The sequence below is a fragment of the Callorhinchus milii genome, unplaced genomic scaffold (assembly GCF_018977255.1).
Source record: "Callorhinchus milii isolate IMCB2004 unplaced genomic scaffold, IMCB_Cmil_1.0 Scaffold1, whole genome shotgun sequence".
Classification (NCBI taxonomy): Eukaryota; Metazoa; Chordata; class Chondrichthyes; order Chimaeriformes; family Callorhinchidae; genus Callorhinchus; species Callorhinchus milii.
The window spans coordinates 51904898-51924570 of NW_024704742.1; the positions used below are offsets into that span (position 1 = coordinate 51904898).

General features: G+C 45.2%; 2 protein-coding genes across 7 annotated transcripts in view; one reads left to right on the plus strand and one right to left on the minus strand.

The window, feature by feature from the left end:
* scfd2 (sec1 family domain containing 2) overlaps positions 1-12750 on the minus strand; it is a 168532-nt gene extending 155782 nt beyond the window's left edge. The window contains exons 1-2 of the mRNA XM_007892741.2: positions 11887-12750; positions 8928-9096 (exon numbers count right to left, since the gene is read on the minus strand). Coding sequence (XP_007890932.1) covers positions 8928-9096; positions 11887-12709 — 992 coding nt within the window. The 5' untranslated portion in view covers positions 12710-12750. The remainder of the gene's footprint in view (positions 1-8927; positions 9097-11886) is intronic.
* Positions 12751-15077: 2327 nt separating this feature from the next.
* Positions 15078-19673, plus strand: part of fip1l1a (FIP1 like 1a (S. cerevisiae)) — a 33576-nt gene continuing 28980 nt past the window's right edge. For 5 of the 6 annotated variants that reach the window (XM_007892745.2, XM_007892747.2, XM_007892750.2 and 2 more), the window contains exons 1-5: positions 15078-15300; positions 16999-17044; positions 17674-17743; positions 18116-18222; positions 19279-19337. In XM_007892745.2, the coding sequence (XP_007890936.1) occupies positions 15213-15300; positions 16999-17044; positions 17674-17743; positions 18116-18222; positions 19279-19337 (370 nt within the window). In that variant the 5' untranslated portion in view covers positions 15078-15212. The remainder of the gene's footprint in view (positions 15301-16998; positions 17045-17673; positions 17744-18115; positions 18223-19278; positions 19338-19673) is intronic. The other variant, XM_007892748.2, reaches the window with a different exon arrangement.

The window sequence follows — 19673 nt, forward strand, 5'->3', positions numbered from 1 at the left end:
CCAGACAGTACATCATGTTATATTATATAAATAGGAAATTCTGTCACATCATGGTCCACTTCAATTCCAAAAAGACCAGACACTGTAAAAAAAAATGTTGGTAAGTAATCCGTCATACTTGATTCAAAAATGATAGGCAAACTCTGTCAAATTAATCAGATTCATTTTATCAAGTGTAAAATGAAATACTGTACATTTTGAAGAGGATTTTAAAATTATCCTGCACAATGGTAAAATAAAAATGTGTTTAAGAACATATTTAAATTCAGAATGCCAAGCAAAGAAATCAGTAAAAAGCACTTTTGTGCCCAGGTCATATGTTTGGAAGCAAAAACAGAACAATGTTCTCGGTTTCTGTTTAGACCTGTGGTGGGCAACCTGTGGCCCACAGGGCTATCAAGAAGAGGCCCCTGAACATTCGCACGAGTCTAGTTAAGTCTGTGTTCGATCGGTAGTGTGTTTTCAGCTTTTTCTTGATTGAATATTTCTTGATTGATGAAATCAAGGTTGGACTATAAAGGTTGGACATCATTAGTTTGGACATTTAACACAGATATTTCCACCTCGAATTTTACAAAAATAAATCCACTATGAGCAACCAGCAAGTATATAAACAACTAACATTTTTATTTGGTGTGATTTCATAGGTGTTGCTGAATTTTTTAAAATTTGTCTCGCTTTCTTTTACTTGCAAATAAAAGACTGGAGTTCACTGGAACACCCCCTCACCCACCTACCCCTCACCTCTTTCAAAGTCCATCTCAAGACCTTCTCCCACCCCCAGCTTGAGTGCCAAGCCAAGGTTGTAAGTGCCTTTAGATGTCATCCTGACCCGAAAGGCACTATATAAACGTAAGTTTGTATTGCAAGTCAGAAGCTCCCATCAATGTCTTTTCACTTGTGGCTTCGACCTCCTTAATCTCCACCAGCCTATCCCTCAGACTCAATAAACCTGCATACAACCAGGACCACTTTCCTCCACCTCACTATCCTCCTGGGGTTGGGGGAGGTAAGCGGAGTCTCCTTGGAGCTGAACCGGCTTCAAGATGACATGCTTAGCAATGGAATGTCGAAATCGAGTCAGTCCTCTGTGGGGTTCACAGTAGTTCAGTTCCTGAGCCAGGCTGATCCGCAGTATTCAAGGGCACTGCTGATGACAGCACAGCCAGCCTGGCTCATCACCAGGACCCGGAAGGGCAGACCTGTCACTGATGGCAGATAGTTATCCCACTCAGCTCCTATTAACCCTGCAAGCCAAAGCCCTAACGGGTAGGGACTTAGCTGGAAAAGCAGTGGTAAAAGCTTGCCGGGCAGTAATATCAATGGCAAGCTATGAGTTTTTTGCTGCTTAGACTGGTTAGCAGTACCCCAACGCAAATTCTGTGGTCCCCAAGCCTTGGCTTTTGCTAACCTGTGCCTAATACTTTCCAGAATTAGGCAAGCAGGATGCTCCAGGGAGATACTATACATACCATTCCAACAATCTATCTCTGGGATTTCCATGGTGTAAGTGGGATGCATGGAACTCTCAGCTTGGTTTGGATACCCTTAAGCATAGTGATGGGTCTCCGCACATGTCAGACACCCGGCTAACCAAAAAAAAACAAATTTGTCCACCTTCATCACACCACCCAACTCCAACCGTACCTCACACCCATGGCAGTTGAAATCATCCACGCTTTTCACCACCACCTTGATTTCTCTAATGCGCTTCTCGATAGTCTCCCCACCTCCACCATTCAGGAAGTCCAATTGACATAAATTCCAATACTCGTAGCAAACTCCATGCCCTGCCCGGGCTCCATTGGCTCCTTGTTGCAGACAGTCACACTCACCTACAAATCACTTTGTACCCTAGCACCTTCCTACCTCTACAACTTTCTTACTCCTCTACCTACCCCTTGCCATGAGCAGCTCAGGCGTTTTACGCATCCCTCGACCTCTCAGTTCCACCTATGGCAGCCACGTCTTCATCCACTATATCCCAAACCTTTGGAACTCCCTCTCTCAATCCCTCCGCCTTGCCCCCTTTGCTGTTTTCAGATTGGACCTGAAGGCTTTCCTCTTCAACCGTGCCTATGGACATCTCCCACTTCCCCCGGCTCGGCGACAAACTGTGCCATTGTTCAACGCTCCAAAATACTACACCGTGGGAAAAGCATTTATAAATGCAAGTTACTGATATATTTCTTGCCTTTTGTCTTTGTTCTGTGTCTTTCTGTGACATCTTCAATGTCTCACATTGTTTTACTTAGAACATCTATCTCTGTGCTTTTGAATGTCTTGCAATGGCTACTGGAATCTTTGCTTCTTCCCACACTCAACCAACCTACAGCCAACAGGCAACTGCCAGCATGAGATGTCACTTAATAACAACTCTATGTTCTCTACATTTCTTCATAATAGCACACGGGACACATATTGCTAAATTATTCCCCTTTCATAATGCAATTTCAACAGTCGCCTTCATCATTTTCAAATTATTGGATAAATGCCATAATTTCGGTGCATACCAGAATATTTTAAAGCTCATTACAAAAGGGGTAATGATCAAGATATCTTTTTGTGACAGGGTACTACAAAAGCAACAGTGAAAATAAAGTGTCCATAGTTAAGTATGTGGAAGCACCAATTCCAAGTCTAGACTAACAGATAGATAAGGAAAGTCTTTTACTGGATAATGTAGACCAGTCTCTAGTCCATTAACATTTGCACAGGACATCTGATTGCACTTGAGCAAACCCACTGCTTTGTTTCGCTTACTTCAATTGGATAATTATTCAAACCACTCATCTGTAAGTAAAGAACATTTTCCTCATGTCTGTTCAAAATGCACGGTTCCCAAATTTCAATTTATAGCTTTCAGTCCTACTTTGAAATAATGGTCTAGGATCTGTACTATTAATATTTTATATAGCTCCTTGCGATTCAAGGGCTCAAGTCAAACATTTAAGCCTTTCACAACATGTTTACCAACCCTTTAAATACTCCAGATAATCTGGTTTTGGATCCAAGAGCCATTCAATGTGTACCTTTAAAAAATAATCCTTGCAATATGATGTTGTGCTTTCATGTTAAAATGAAGTATTCACAGGATTTTACTTTGAAATGTAATGATTGTATTTCATGGGTTAATGAGGAAGCCAATTTGCACACAGCAATATCCCATTAATTGCCATGACGTAAATGACCAATGTTATCTGACAAGAACACTAAGAGAAAGTCCCTTTTGCCACAGTGCCATGGAGTTTAAAAATCCATCTGAAGAACTGCACCCCAGCAGTGCATTGGAGTGGCAGCCTGGACAACAAGCTCAACATCTCAATGTGGAGCTCAAACTCATCTACAACACTCCTTCTCAGAAGATCTATAGTCAGTATACAATTTGAGCCAAGCTGATACCTTAAAAAGTCTCATTAGGTTGGTTTACTTCAAGAAGGTAAAAGATCTTCTTGAAGGCACATTTATTTGTGTATGTTTAGTCAGCCGGGTGTCTTAAGAGTATTCAAACCAAGCTGAGAATTCCATGCATCCCATCTACACATAAAAATTCCAGAGATAGATTGTTGGTATGGAACGTGCACTCTCTCCCTGGAGGGATGCATCCTACTTACCCATTTCTGGAAAGTATAATTGAAATAATCTTTGCATTTGAAATAGTGCCTGATCACGTCTTCAAGATGTCTCAAAAGCACTTCACAGAATATACTGTAAATTGACTGAATATTTTGTGGGCGAAAAGCAGCAACCAATTGAGCACAGCAGTGTCCCACAAAGTTTTTTTTAAATTGAAGAGATTATTATCCCCAGAAAAGCGATTCGCCAAACGACTAAGAACTGGGTTCCTATTTATTGCTGGGTAAACAGAGGCATGTGGAGTAAGTAAACTTGCCCAATGTTTTGCCCTGCCCGGGAATCAAACCCAGGTCCTCTCGCCTGTGAGGCAAGTGCTCGAACCACTCAGCTACAGGACTCCACTATACCCATGATTATCGGTTAATATAGTAGTGTCTTCCTACAACAGTTGATTGACAATTAAATATATATATACCATTACAGAATTACATTTGTACTATAATGATTTTTTAAAATTTTATTTATTGAGAAGAACAGGCCTGTCAAGCCTAATCGTCAATAAATCAGCAAAACTTCTAACTATAACTATAAATAGTAAAGGGTTTTAATAGTGCACCACTGTGAACGTGGCATTGTAAAAAGTGCTAGCATACTGGCTCTGAATGTTCATTTGCCATTTGCAAATTTTCATTTGCGACCGCAGGCTGCCGAAACCCTCATACACACCTTCATTACATCGAGGCTTGACTGTGCAATCTCACTGCTTGTCGGCCTCCCCAACTCCTTCCTCCATAGGCTGCAGATCATCCAGGACTCTGCAGCCCGTGTCCTCTCCCGTGACCCTTCAACCCCATCCTTGCCCAACTTCACTGGCTTCCAATCACACAGAGGATACAGTTCAAGATCCTGGTCCTCACCTTCAAAGCCCTCCACAATCTTGCTCCCCACTACCTCTCCGACCTGCTAACCCCCTACTACCCTGTCTTCTCCCTCCACTCAGTGGGTGCCAGCCTGCTTCACGTCCCCCGCCTTGCTCGCCTCACTATCGGCGGGCGGGCCTTCCGCCACTCTGCCCCCACCCTCTGGAACGCCATCCTGCAGTCCCTTCGTCTCGCCCCCTCCCTCGCCACCTTCAAGACCCATCTCAAGACCCTCCTCTTTGACCGTGCTTTCGATCTCCCTGCCTCCCCCCACCCTCCACCCTCCCCAACCCCCAGCTCGGGTCCGTAACTCTGCCTGTCCAGCGCCTTGGGTCGTCCTCCCGACATGAAAGGTGCTATACAAATGTAATTTTGTTGTTGTTTTCTTGTTCTCTTCCCTCCTTTGGTATCTGCTGCATGTGTGACAGGATTTCTTATTTTATTGAGTGGTTACCAGCCATTTATTTTCAACATGAGCGCTCTGAGATTATTGATCTAATGGCACTAACAAATGAGAACACATACATCGAACTGGAATTTTTAATCGTTCTCACTGATTGATAAAAATAATCACTTTGTCTCATGCCAACACAAAACCATCTGAGCAGAAACAAAGAAGCCTGATATGCACACATCCCAACGTATGGTTTTGCCTTATATTTCCCAATGCATGGCAATCATCCAGGTTCACTTATTTATTCCACAAAAATATATAAACATAGAGATAGAGTTTTTCAATCCTGGATTGAAGGGTTGAAAATATAATGGGACTAATGAAATGCAGTGGTTTTATTCTCCTCGCTTCACTTTATTTTTTCTAAATGTTTTGTTCCACCTTATTAGTGTATAACTGTTTAAATTAAAGGCAGCTTGTTTTTATTTTGTTCCTAAAATCTAGTATGTCCAATTATTTTTCTCATTTTCTCCCCCCTGCATATCCCTCTCTGCTCCTGGTCTGGTCTCCTCTTACTGGGGGACAGTTTCACTGGCATTGGTTGCCCAAGTGACCATGCGTTGTGTAAGCCCTGGCAGCGAGTATCTTCAAGTCCGTGAACTGCAGCTCTATCCACTACCCAATCTGTTTTTTTATTTTTAAACACACACAAAAAAGATTTTTAAGACCAAAATGTCAAGATTTAACAGATCTGAATTAATTTAAAACTTGAGCTGCCCATTGTGAAATTGTTACAAAACCTATAGTGTTAAAAAAAATCAAAACACACCACATGGTGCACGGTATGTATAGCAGTGAGCCACAGAGGCCAGATTCAATCCACAGTCTGTTTGGAATTTGGCAGATCGCTTTCCAGGGGTAATAATTTAAAAAATAAAAATGTGGTCACTCAATCCACGATTAGATATGTTTGTGGGACACGGCCGTGCACAATTCGCTGCCACGTTTCTCCCACAAAATACACAGTCAATCTACTTTATATTCTACATAATCTACAATATACAATTTATAATCTACAATATATTCTGTGAAGCGCTTTAAGACATCTCAATGATAAGGTGCTATATCAAATGCAAGGATTGTCCATTATGATTATTTCATCTTGGAAAGCAATTAGAACCTTACAATTCATTTCAGCAATGCTGGACTAGGAGATGAAGTAAGGTGGGGACAGGGGAAATGGGAAAAATCAGACAAGAGTTCTGTTCCTAATATGGATCTAATGACTTTGCTGGAGTACGGCTGGCAAGGACAGAAATGGACATGACCTCAATACTGCGGTCATTCACTCACCAGGCTCATGCATACAGAATAGCCATGTGGAACAATACTTTACATAAAATATTGTGCTTTGCTTGTGAACACAATCAAATAATGTGCCATGTTTAAACATATATGTAAAAAGTAAATTCCTGGTGCTCTCAATTATATGAATGAGAATCAATGAAAAAAGTTAGTTATTATTTACATAGTTAAATATAATATTTACATAAAAGCTTTTTCGTTTGTTGTTAATCACATAATTGCAGGTACTTGTAATTCCTCTGCACGTGTTGACATAAAGCACATAATATATCTGGATTTACACATGGTGCACAATAGATGCTGATATAAATATTATATGCTGGCTATCTAAAAACTAATGATATTCATTGAAGAAAGAAGATTGTGAAAAATTAACTTATGTGGTTTTGTTCATAACCTGAGACTTGCCCAAATCCTCCTTCCCTTCCTATTTGTGAGCAAATCTATTCAAACAGATGTTAAAGAACCAGTGCAAAGTAACTAGTCTTACTGTGTTTTGCAGAAATTTTTTTGTTATTTTGTGTATGCGACACTGGGTTATTTTGCTGGCTAGGTCATAAGGCCCTAAGTGGGTCACATTTGATACTTATGAAATAAAAACAGGAAGTACATTCCTTTGGCAATAACTGCGCTTGGACTTTGTTGCATTTGGCACAAAGAAACCTGCTACATTATTTCAACTCTTGCAATTACAGTATTGCACGATTTCAGATACCTATAGGTTGTATAATCTACATTTTTGATTGGTGTGTTCACAAGTTTAGAAATGGACGTTTACATAGAACAACAATGTCAACAACTTGCATTCATATAGTACCCTTCACACGGGGTAGCATTTTGGAGCCCTTAAAAGGACCACATAAGGATGTAATAATGTGACTGAACATAATGTCCCCATAAAAAGTATTGACTTTGCATTGTTGTCTCACACCAACATAAGGCACTGCACTTTGATGTCTGAATGATTTACCTACATTGAAAAAGACTTAACTGAGTGAGTCATATACATTACAGCACAAGATATTATTCGAACCATCAAGGCTAAGATGGTTGTACCACTTGAGTTGGAACCAGCACCCTTTCATATTATTCTTCATCAAATGTTATTCCCAATCAATATATTATAGTCTCATCCTCAATAGACCCTTGTAAAAAAAATTCCACATTCCAGTAAGCATTGGCGCAAAAAAAATCTTCTAATCTCCAATTTAATTCTTTACCCTCTGAAGAAGTTTTAGTATTGAGGATATCTATGATACCCTCTTAACCTACTCTGTTCTCATGAAAACAACACATTTTACACTAATATAATGCCATTCCGATCTGGAAGATATCCAAAACGCAGGACACAACTGGGTACTGGAACTGTGGGCAGGAGGTGAGGAGAGGAAAGATGACTGAACGCAAAATCTTACAGGTTTGTTTTGAGGTGGGCACAATCCTCATAAAAGTGCCACTTGCCTCCTACCCCACCCTTCTGCTCAGCTAACTCGGGTTTGCTGCTTATCCCCACCCTCTCCCAGAAACCCATTCATCAAAACGCTTTGCTTTCAATCTTTGAGCTATCCCTCTATTCATGCAAACAATTTACAATATCTTGCATTTACCTTTCACATAAAAATGTTACAGTGGTTTACAAAATATAATTAATCAGAAATGAAACACAGCAACTAATTTGCTCCAGGAACATTCCTTAAACAATATGATGAGGAAACAATTTTTTTGAAACTGAAGAACAGGGAATATAAACTAAGACAACCAGCAGAAAGACTCCATCTTAATACACTTAATTAAATGACCACCAATTAGACAACTGTGGTTTGTACTAGTGACTCAAGCCAATTGAATCCCCAGTGTCTAGACACATCAACTTCAGCCCAACGATTTCCTGGACATAGCTCATGGATGCAAAAGACCTCCCAACACCTTGTGATGACCCAGCAACCACTGGAAACACTGGCAAGAGCAGATGCAGTCTTCCTGTATGCTGTGCACTGTGCGCAGAAAGCCACAATTTAGAAGCATGACAGGCACCTTTTTTGGGGGAAAAAAGTGTGCCTCATTAGAATGCACATTCTAAATTTATGAACCCAAACCACTCTAATACAATGGATTCAGCGCGTATAAGAAAATGACTCCAACCTTTCCTCGTCCTCCTAATTATTAGAAAATGACATAAGGTGGGTCACGTTCTCCAATTTAAATATGGTCCAGGTGAACTGAGAGATCACATCGGTACAAAAATGGACTGTGCCTGAGAAAGGAAGGACACAAGCTTCCTTTCTGAATTCTTATCAAAACCTCTTGCCCTGTCAAACTTGTGAGTAGTCCTCCTACTTTGCTGAAATTCAATATGTACACATAAATCTCCTAGGTCTATTTTTACTCCAAACTTCACTTTCCACAATATCTACATCTATTAGAATACACACAAAGACAAGACATAATCAAAAGTAAAATACAATAAAAGCTGACCTAAATCCCTCAAGTCTCAATAAAAGCTGCATTTAGCTTCTGTTGAATGGGAGACACAGATATACATCACTGCTGGTCAGAATAGATTGCAGATACAAAACATTTGAACACTTGGTTTGCATAAAAATGTGCGAAAATGAAAGATATATTTACAGTATGTTTTGACATTATGACACATTAGATTTGAAAGAACTTACTTTGTTTGGGATAAGCAGCCTGAAGCAATAATATTCTGGGTATCCTCATTATTTTGGACAGATGTTAGTGCCACCATATTAATTCTCACATCATTGGTATGTCCTGGGAATCTGGGCAGTATGCTGAGGATCTTCTCAACCAGACTATCACCATGGTGAGCAACAGAACCTAGGAATCAATACAGATTTTTTAGAGTAACAATAAGAGTACAATTCAGGCTTTTTTTTAAAATCACTAGAAATAAAGAAATTATATTCTTAACATCCTCTTGCAGGTGATCCTTGCCCTGCTTGATTTTACAGAATTATTCATAAAATGAATTTGGTCTCAAATAAGTGAGGATTTAAAAGTCTTAGCAATAATGGGGTTGACAACACAAAGTGGCCTACCAAGCAAGTTTTCTTAGGGAAAAATGTAGTGTAAACCGGGAAAAGTAGCATCTCTAGGTCAGAAGGTTGTAGGTTTGTGTCCCACATCTGGGACTTTGAGCTCAGTCTAAGCTGATGTTCCAGCTCAGTGTTGGGAAATGCTGCATTGTCATAGGTTCCGTCAAAGGATTTACTGTAAAGGGTCGTGACTGCATAATTCTGTAGGTGACAGAAATGTCCCCAAAACAGCCATGAAGTCAATGACCAATGTTATCTGGGACATTGTCGGCCAAGACACTGGGAGAATCTCCCTTCTCTCTTTGAATAGTGGCAATGAATCTTTAATCTCTACCTGAACATGCAAACTGAACCGATTTAACATTTCTCACACACTCATTGCCTAGAAAGAAACTCTGAACATCAGTCAGGAACTTACGTTCCATCTAAAATAGTAACTCAACATAATCCTTGTGATAATAGAATCCACTTTCTAACCCAGAGTGTTCTACTAAGTGCTAACAAATGATTACAACTAATTGATGTGAAGCTGTTAGGGCTTTGGCTTGCAGGATTAACAGAAGCTGATTGGATGGCTCACTGCCCCCAGTGACTGGTCTGCCCTTCCAAGTCCTGCCGATGAGCCAGGCTGGCTGTGCTATTATCAGCAGTGCACTGGAAAACTGAAGACCCACCTGTCTCAGGAACCGGACTACCGAGACCGCCACAGACGGTCGGCTCGCTTCCAACATTCCGTTGCCAAATATGTCACCTTGGAGCCAGTTCAGCTCCAAGCAGAACCCACTTACCTTCCCCCCACCCCCCCCCCAAGGATAGCGGCTGATCCAAGTTAACATACAAACAAAAGACTTCCATTCTGCAGAAGTACAATTTATACAATGCAAAACTACATTTGTAAAGGGCCTTTCACGTCTGGAGGACGTCCCAAAGCGCTAAACAGTCAGAGATTAGGACCAGCATCAGGGAGGGTGGAGGGCACAGAGGGTAGCCGAAGGCATGGGTGAAGAGGAGGGTCTTGAGGCGTGCCTTGAAGGAGGCAAGGGAAGGAACGAGGCAAAGTGAATGTTGGATGCAGGTCAGCCTACTGAACGGAGGTAGCGGACAGGTTGATAAGGGGTTACCAGGTCGGAAAGGTAAGAGGGGGCAAGGCCATGGAGGTCCTTGAAGGTGAGGATGATAATTTTGAATTTGATCTTCTGAGGGATGGGGAGTCAATGGAGCCGGGTGAAGGTGTGTGTTATGGGGTCATGGAGCCTGGTTCGGGAGAGGACACGAGCTGCAGAGTTCTGGATGATCTGCAGTTTGTGGAGGGAAGAGTGGGGAAGACCGAGAAGCAGGGCGTTGGCATAGTCGAACCTGGTTGTAATGAAGGTATGTATGAGGGTTTCGGCGGCTTGAAGGGTTTGGCAATGGCAGAGTTGGGCAATATTGCATAGGAGGGGGAAGGCAAAGCGGGTCATGGCACGGATGTGGGAGAGAAAGGACAGTTGAGGGTCGAACAAGATGCCAAGCTTGGTGAGGTGGAGTGTGCAGCCTTAGATGGTCTGTCAGGACATCAGTGGTCCTGAGGTCGAGGGTGGCGGAGTACATGTGGAAGTTGACCCCTGTCTGCGGATGATGTCACCAAGAGGGTGCATGTACAGGTTGAAGAGGAGGATCGACAACAGAGCCCTGAGGAACACCGCACGAGATGGTGCAGGACCTGGAAGAGCAGCCATTCATGGAGACAAAGTGCAGCCAATGTGAGAGTAGGGATCTGAACCATTCAGAACCTTGAAGGTTAAGATGAGAGGCGGTAGAGGAGGAGAGTGGTCCACAGTGTCAAAGGCAGCAGAGAGGTCAAAGGAGGACGAGGGGGCAGAGGGAGCTCGGACACCCCTTTGGACAGCCCGGACACCCGATTGGAGGGATTTGTAAAGGGAGTGCCAGGAGAGGAAGGAGTGAAGCAACAACTCTTTCGAGGACCTTGGAAAGGAAAGGGAGGCTGGAGATGGGGCAATAGTTTGTGCACAGGGTTTGGGTCCAGCGAAGGTTTTTTTAAGGATAGGGATGATGACAGCTGTTTTTAGAGGAGTGGGAACAGTGCCAGCGGACAAGGAGATGTTGACGAGGTCTGAGAGTAATGGAGTGAGGATGTGAAGCTGGGAGGTAAGGAGAGGGCTAGGGGTGAGTTTGAGGGAGCATATGGTGGGCTTTATGCAGGTTATAGTGGTGGTGAGAGAGGAGGGGAAGATGGATTTGAAGGTGTGGAGGGAGGGGTAGGGGCCGGAGTGTGACGTAGAGATGAGGAGGGGGTGATGGTTAGGAGGGCGAGGGCGGCTAAACAATCCCCTCGACTTTGGTCTCAAGGAAATCCAGCATCTCCTCGCAGTTGGAGTTGGAGGAGAGAATGGACGAGGCATGAGAGTGTGGATGGAGGTGCCGGTTGTTAGGGGAGAAGTCTGGGGTTGTCCTTGGCTTCCAAGCTTACCCTGGAATAGAACGACAATTTAGCGGAGGAGAGGGTGGACTGTTAAGTTTTTATGTGGTCCAGCCAGATCTGCTGGTGGACCCTTACATCAGGTTTATATACCTGTCATGTCAAGTGCTCGATCTATAAAAACGATGGACGCTTTATTCTGTGCGTTTTTTCTTCGGTGCTTTGCTTGTGGGTAATTGGCAAGTTCTCCTGCAATAATTCTGCTACTGGGCCCAACAGCGAAGCACTCTTCCTTGAGCTGTGCGAGTTCGAACATGGAATTCAAGGAGGAAACCAGGGACCGGATTTGTACTTGAAGTTGAAATGGCAAAGCCTGATAGTCAACGTCGTTCAGACTCCCAAACCTCTTCTTGTCGTGTCTGGTGCGGTTGATCCCAATGAGATCATGAGGCACAAATGAGAAGAGGGAGGAGAAGGCCGGCGTGAGGAGCAAGTGTGGAGCGAGGGGGGCGAGGAGGACGGGCAGGTGCATGACCTCGGCCGTGTAGTTCATGTTGCCCATCCACTGGCACAGCAGCTCCCCGAACTGCTCGAACACCGGCTCCTGCTCCAGGTCGGTGCTCACGCCGTTGGCGAACAGATGGGCGGAGTGGCTGACGGCGGTGACCACCACGCAGTAGCGGAAGGAGCTGAGGCTGACGATGTCGCGGATCACGTCTGCTGTCCTCCCCTTCAGCAGGCTGCTCACCACCAGCACCGCCTTGGGCTGGTCGGACGCTCCCGCCTCGAAGCTGCTGAACTCCTTGACGTTGACAGCCCCGGCCTGCAGCAGCCGGCTCAGCCCGCCCACCCAGTGCAGGCTCTCGGCACACGCCGAGTCCACGAACACCAACGCCTTCTTCACCTTCTCGCACACCTTGTCCCACGGGAGCCGAGCGGCGCCCGCCAGACCCGCGCCTCCCGTCCCGGCGCTCATGGTTTCCAGGGAGACACAGCCGTCTCTATGGCCACTGATTCGGCCGTCTCGGGAAGGTGACGTGTCAGCAGAAAACGGCGCAGATTGATGACGTCGCGGCCCGTGCCTCGTCTTGTCAGACGGGTTCGCCTTTGCGCGTGCGCGATTCCGGCAGGTGTTGTGTATGTGGAGATCTGCAGTGTTGCAATTGCCTGACATCAGACGGGATGAATTAACGTTTATTTTTTTTTGAAAAAAAACGCACAGAATTGCTCCACGTCACCAATTGACATTTGAATCATGTTACTAATTGCTTCTCAGTATTGAGAGTCAATCAATTTAATGATCTATTTTATCACAGAAATTTATAGCACAGAAGGGATAATGATAATCCTTGCATTTAATCCTTGCAAGGGAGGCCATTGAACCCATCATGCTTGTGCTGCTGTACTGAAACTTGTTTGTCTCATTCTTTTGCTTTTTGCTATGCCCTTTATGTTTCTTTTTCAGACCACATATTTATCTAATTCGCTTAAAAGTTGAAATGGATTCTGCCTCAACTACCATTCAAAGTAGGGCATTGAATATTATTAATAATAATTTTTGCATTTGCCGCAGCACCTTTCATAATATCTCAAAAGTGCTTCACATGATTTAATGTAAGGAGTAGTTACTGTGCATTTGTCTGAATTGAGTTTTCTGAACTGAGTCAATCCTGTGTAGCAGCCTCAGTTATCCTCTTGGTGACATCATCTGTATACATGCGGTCAACTTCCACATGTATGCGGATGACACCCAAGTCTATCTCTCTGTCTCCACCCTCGACTCCAGGACCACTGCTGTCCTGACAGAATATCTGTCAGACTACAACAACAACAAAATTACATTTATAGAGCATCTTTCATGTCGGGAGGATGTCCCAAGGCACTGGATCAAGTCCTGGATGAGAGCTAACTTTCTTCAACAAGACTGAGGCCATCCTGATTGGCTCCCGTCAGCGCCTCGATAGCTCAAACGGTTTAAGCGCTCTGAGACCCTACCCTGTGTGGAGGGTGCTAAATAAGGGCAAGTTGTTGTTGCATCACCATCCAAGGAGCAAGTCACTGAGCAAGCCCTGAACCTTGGTGTCTTGTTTGACCCTCAACTATCCTTTCTACCCCACATCTGTGCCATAACCCTCTCTGCCTTTGCCCACCTCCGCAACATCACCTGACTCCGCCATTGTCCCACACCACAGGCCACTGAGACCCTCAAACACTGCTGTTGCAAAAATCTCTATTGCAAAAACATCCCCCTCTTTAATCCATCTCAATTTCTATCACCATACTCTCAATATTATTATTATTATATCATATAATTCCAACCACAACACCCCAGGTTTATATTATTCTTGCTGAATACTCCTTGCATTCTCTATTTGACTTCTTGATAGCTTTCTCTCCCACTTTTAGTGATTAAGTGTTTTTATACAATCCTTGCACCTTTTCTACCCCTTTCAGAATGTACTTTTACTCCCTACTCATGTCCTGTACATTTGAAAAGAGTTTTGAATTATGTCTGCAACTATTTCTCCACTGTATTCAACTTCTACCTGAAATCTCACATGATCCTGCCCCTTACTGTTTGCTGAACAATCCAAACAAAATGTGATTAGCAAACTTGGCCAGTACATCACATTTGGGTGTGACGTGTCATACCGGCCAAGTTTGCTGGTGAGTGTGATGCTGCACATTGCATTAGGCAGAGACACCCAGGGTTGCCAGAAATTTAAATACATTTATAGGCCAAATTCAACCAAACACTAGCCCAATATTATGCATTGCCTATCTTAGGGTGACCGTATGTCCCCAATTTCCAGGGGCAGTCCCTGCATAAGGTATTGTAACCCCCTCCAAATTTGCCCCATTTTGAGTTCAGCAACAAATTGAGCAAGAAACACATTCTAAAGCAGATACGCTCATCGGAGAAGCTCTTACAGTACTGACAGCATTTTTTTATATACTGTACACGTCCCTTGATTTGGTTTTCAAAATATCCTACGAGTAGCAGAATAGTCAATGTAGGTTAGTGCTCTTGAACAGTGTAAGGTCTTCAAAGAGGGAAAAACATTATCCGGGTTTAAACTCGATTCCTTCCTCATAATTCATCAAAAAAAAATAATAAATTGGGTCACTTCCCAATACACAAAATCTCCAGTCCCGTTCACTTTACAGCGTATTCTGAAGAAGCGGCTTGAGACGCCTCGAAGACCGCGACGAGGCGCTGTATCAAATGCCAGAGGGTTATTATTATTATTGCTATTGTTGTTGTTGTTATTGTTACAGAAACAAAGCCCGGTTGGTTGGGGGCATGAACCCGCCCAGCCCGGCCACGCCGAGCACCTGGGGGGGGGGGGCTCGTGGAGCGGCGGCGAGCAGTTCCGGGTGATGGTTCGTGCGGTGGCTGTTTCCTGGGTTAGAGGTCCCGGGCCGGTGTGAGGGAGAGCCGAGGCGCGCACACACACACACACACAGCGGGTGGACACATGTCAGCCGAGGCCGACACCATGGTGCCTGAGGCCGGCGCGGCCAACGCGGGGCCCGGCGATGACGAGGAGCACTGGCTGTACGGAGGTGAGACGGGACACCGCGAGAGGCTGAGCCGCGGCCTTCACGCCGGGTATCGGGACACGCGAGGCCGCGGGCTGCCCCGGCACCAGGCCCCGGGCACCAGGCCCCGGGCTCGGCGGGGACGGCCTGTGGGCGTCCCGGTTCTGCCGGGGCCAGGGCTCGGCCTCGGTGAGGCTTACAGGGCCGGGCGGCAGGTGGGGGCGGACAGAGGAGGCGCCGCTGTTACTCTCTCTCTCTCTCCCGGGACTCGGTTACCTGAACCGGCGACATGACCTGAGGCTTGTGATCAAAGCCGCTCAGGGATGCCCTGTCCTGCCTCCTGCCCTCTCCTGCCCTGCCCTGCCCAGCCCTGTCCTGCCTCCTGCCCTGCCCTGCCCAGCCCTGTCCTGCCTCCTGCCCTGCCCTGTCCAGCCCTGTCCTGCCTCCTACCCTGTCCAGCCCTGTCCTGCCTCCTGCCCTGCCCTGTCCAGCCCTGTCCAGCCTCCTGCCCTGCCCTGTCCAGCCCTGTCCTGCCTCCTGCCCTGCCCTGTCCTGCCCTGTCCTGTCCTGCCTCCTGCCCTGTCCAGCCCTGTCCTGCCTCCTGCCCTGTCCTGCCTCCTGCCCTGTCCTGCCCTGTCCTGTCCTGCCCAGCCCTGTCCTGTCCTGCCTCCTGCCCTGTCCTGCCTCCTGCCCTGCCCTGTCCAGCCCTGTCCTGCCTCCTGCCCTGCCCTGTCCAGCCCTGTCCAGCCTCCTGCCCAGCCCTGCCTCCTGCCCTGTCCAGCCCTGTCCTGCCTCCTGCCCTGTCCAGCCCTGTCCTGCCTCCTGCCCTGCCCTCTCCTACCCTGTCCTGCCTCCTGCCCTGTCCAGCCCTGTCCAGCCTCCTGCCCTGTCCAGCCCTGTCCAGCCTCCTGCCCTCTCCTGCCCTGCCCTGTCCTGCCTCCTGCCCTGTCCAGCCCTGTCCTGCCTCCTGCCCTGTCCAGCCCTGTCCTGCCTCCTGCCCTGCCCTCTCCTGCCCTGCCCTGTCCTGCCTCCTGCCCTGTCCAGCCCTGTCCTGCCTCCTGCCCTGCCCTCTCCTACCCTGTCCTGCCTCCTGCCCTGTCCAGCCCTGTCCTGCCTCCTGCCCTGCCCTGTCCAGCCCTGTCCAGCCTCCTGCCCTGTCCAGCCCTGTCCAGCCTCCTGCCCTGCCCAGCCCTGTCCTGCCTCCTGCCCTGTCCAGCCCTGCCTCCTGCCCAGCCTGCCTCCTGCCCTGCCCAGCCTGCCTCCTGCCCTGCCTGTCCTGCCTCCTGCCCTGCCCGCCTCCTGCCCTGCCCAGCCTGCCTCCTGCCCTGCCCAGCCTGCCTCCTGCCCTGCCCAGCCTGCCTCCTGCCCTGCCCAGCCTGCCTCCTGCCCTGCCCAGCCTGCCTCCTGCCCTGCCCAGCCTGCCTCCTGCCCAGCCCAGCCTCCTGCCCAGCCCAGCCTCCTGCCCAGCCCTGCCTCCTGCCCAGCCTGCCTCCTGCCCAACCATGCCTCGTGCCCAATCCAGCCCTGCCCTGCCCAGCCTGCTCTGCCTCCTACCCAGCCAAGCCTGCCCTGCCCAATCCAGCCCAGCCAGTCTTGCTTGCTGCCCAGCCCAGCCTACCCACCCTCTCCATCACTTCTGGTCTGGATTTGTTTTGTTTTTATTTTAAAATCTCTTATTTTACATCTTTTTTACCGAGTTATTTTTATTTCTCTTCCCATTAGATGAGAATGACCCAAATAAACAGGAGGAACAAGCGCCAGTTGACAGGTGGGTGAATGTAACTATGGCCTCAGGGTTTGGTCTAGACTAAGGCTGATGGTTTAAATGATGGAGGTTGTTTTACACTCTCAGAGATGTGCCATTCATCCGATGAGACATTGAGCCAAGGTCCCATCTGCCTGTCCAGGTGGATGTTAAAGATCCCAGGGCACTATTCAAAAAGAAAAGGGAGTTTCTTCCAGTGTTCTGCCCTGCAATCCCCTCCCCCGCAGGTTGGTCACTTCATGGCCACTTCACTTCACTGCTCTAAACAAATTGTTTCCTTCTTTCATTGCAAATTACAGTCACACTACAATACAGTATATCCTTTTAAGCACTTTGAGGTGTTTCAGAACTCACTGTGCCGATGGTTTCAGCGATCTACTTGTCATTAACCCAGACCTCTCCTGCCTGGTCATGTAGACAAATGCCATTTTAACTTGTACTCCCATTTCTTATTTTCCTGTGGTCATCACTTGACATTTGCCCATATTAAATTACATTTGTTGATTTTATTATATCATGGCAGATCCTATTATTTGGAAAAGCATTTCTAGGCATTGGTTTAGTTTGAAAGCTTAGTATGTGTGTGTGTTTGTGAAATGTTCCAAGTTATTACAATTGTTTCCCCTTTTTAGTGCTACTGAAAATGCACCGCTTCCTGCTGCTACTGTTGAAGAACCCAAAGACAATGGGGTGGCTAGAATGGTAAGTTCCCTTTTTGGGGAATAATGTGTATGTTGTCTATGACTGAGATGATTTTCATTGTTGAATAGAAGGTGCTTGAAACACCACGGTGGAAACGTCTTGCCCGATCTGCATTTGCCTAGTACCTTCTATTGCACTGAATCTCAATAAATCCAGTCTTTCAAGATTGAAAAATATCCTCTTTGAAAGTAAATGGGGTCACACTTGGGCAGAAATAGTTCTGCAGTAATCACACCAGTGCTCGCTATTGCCAGTCTAATGGTAATATTGAGAAGGGGTGGAAGCTGAGGATTTAAAATTAAAATGTTCTTCTATTAAAATAAATACATTCGATACTAACAACGGGTTAAATTACATTTCCTCTATTATTAGCAGCCTACAGATGAAGGTGAGGAAGAGAGCGACAGTGATAGTGATGACGACGATGATGATGTTCAAGTCACTATTGGTGACATTAAAACTGGGGCACCTCAATACACGTATGGATTCTGTTTTCTTGTTGCTGTACATACACATGTTAATATTGTGGCTGTTGTGGTCTTAAGGTGTGAAATGCTCATACTGGGGAATGGAACAGTTTCACTTCATATTAGTGGCAGTACCACTATCACAAAATATACAGACAATTCACTTTACAATATGTTCTGTAAAGCCCTTTGAAACATCTCAAAGAAGTGATAAGGTGCTATGTCAAATGCAAGGATTATTATATTATTATTTTAATGTGAGTATACACAGCTGAGTATAACAATAGACATTTCTGTTTCATACCCTTTTAACTTATGCTTAATTCATGAGTGGTCAATGGAAGTTTTTGTTTACCATGTTAAAATGTTAGTCATGCGGATATTTGGTGCTTAAGAATATAAACTATCGAACACGAAAGGTTATTCATCCCAATCATCCTTCTTCTTCCATAGCCCATAGAAAAGCTTTCAGGTACACTCCAGCCGCACCCAACATTCTATCTCAGTCTATTGGGGGATCTGCAGATACTTTCAGAAACTCAAAGATAATCCAGAGAATCTGTTTCTAGCCTCCATCTCCATTATTCAAACTTGACCTCACAAATGTCCTTTGCTCTCAGCACAGAATTCATTGTTCTCCAGTTAATTTTCCTCAACATGTGTGTGTGTATATATATATAACATGTATATGTTCCAACAAATAATCTTAGAAGCCAAGTTATGAAATATTTTCACAAGTAGATATGGTGGAGGTCCCTTTACAAATTTTAATATCACAACAAAATTACATTTGTAAAACGCCTTCCAGGTCGGAAGACTTCCCGAAGTTCACATTGAGGGAAGTTCAGATAATTGTAGGGTTCCTTTGTGTATGCAGTTATTCAATATAAAATTCTTGTAAGCAAGAACATCTTGTAAATATCAAGTGTGATAAAGTGTAAAATCTAAGTTTACTTTTGGCAAAATCCAAGAAGCGAGTGATAAATTAGTAGCACAACTTGTGATTTGTATGCCTGGTGTAATGGAATTGTGAAATTCTGTGAAATTGAAATGTTTTCCTTCCTATAGCTATGGAGTAACGCCTGTAAATCTCAATATCAAATCGTCAGGAAGATTATATGGATCTGGTAAGCACATTACTGTATATATGTATTATCTCTGGGCTTTGTTCCAGTTAAAATTAAGAAGTGAGCTAAATGCTCCTGAGTCTTCCCCCAAGTATCACCTCTAATTGGACACCCTGTCTAATTAAATTCTACATAATATTGCTCTCCGAGCCTCATACTTCTCCATACCCACTGCTAGCAAAACCTGTCCCAGTTCCCTCTTGAAACTGTTAATACCTCTTTAGGAAACTTCCACATATTCACCATCATATGTGTAAAATAGTTAAATCTAAACTGGTCTCCTTTTCCTCTTGAGCTTGAGACAGTGGTCCCATGTGAACTTATTGACTTTTTAAT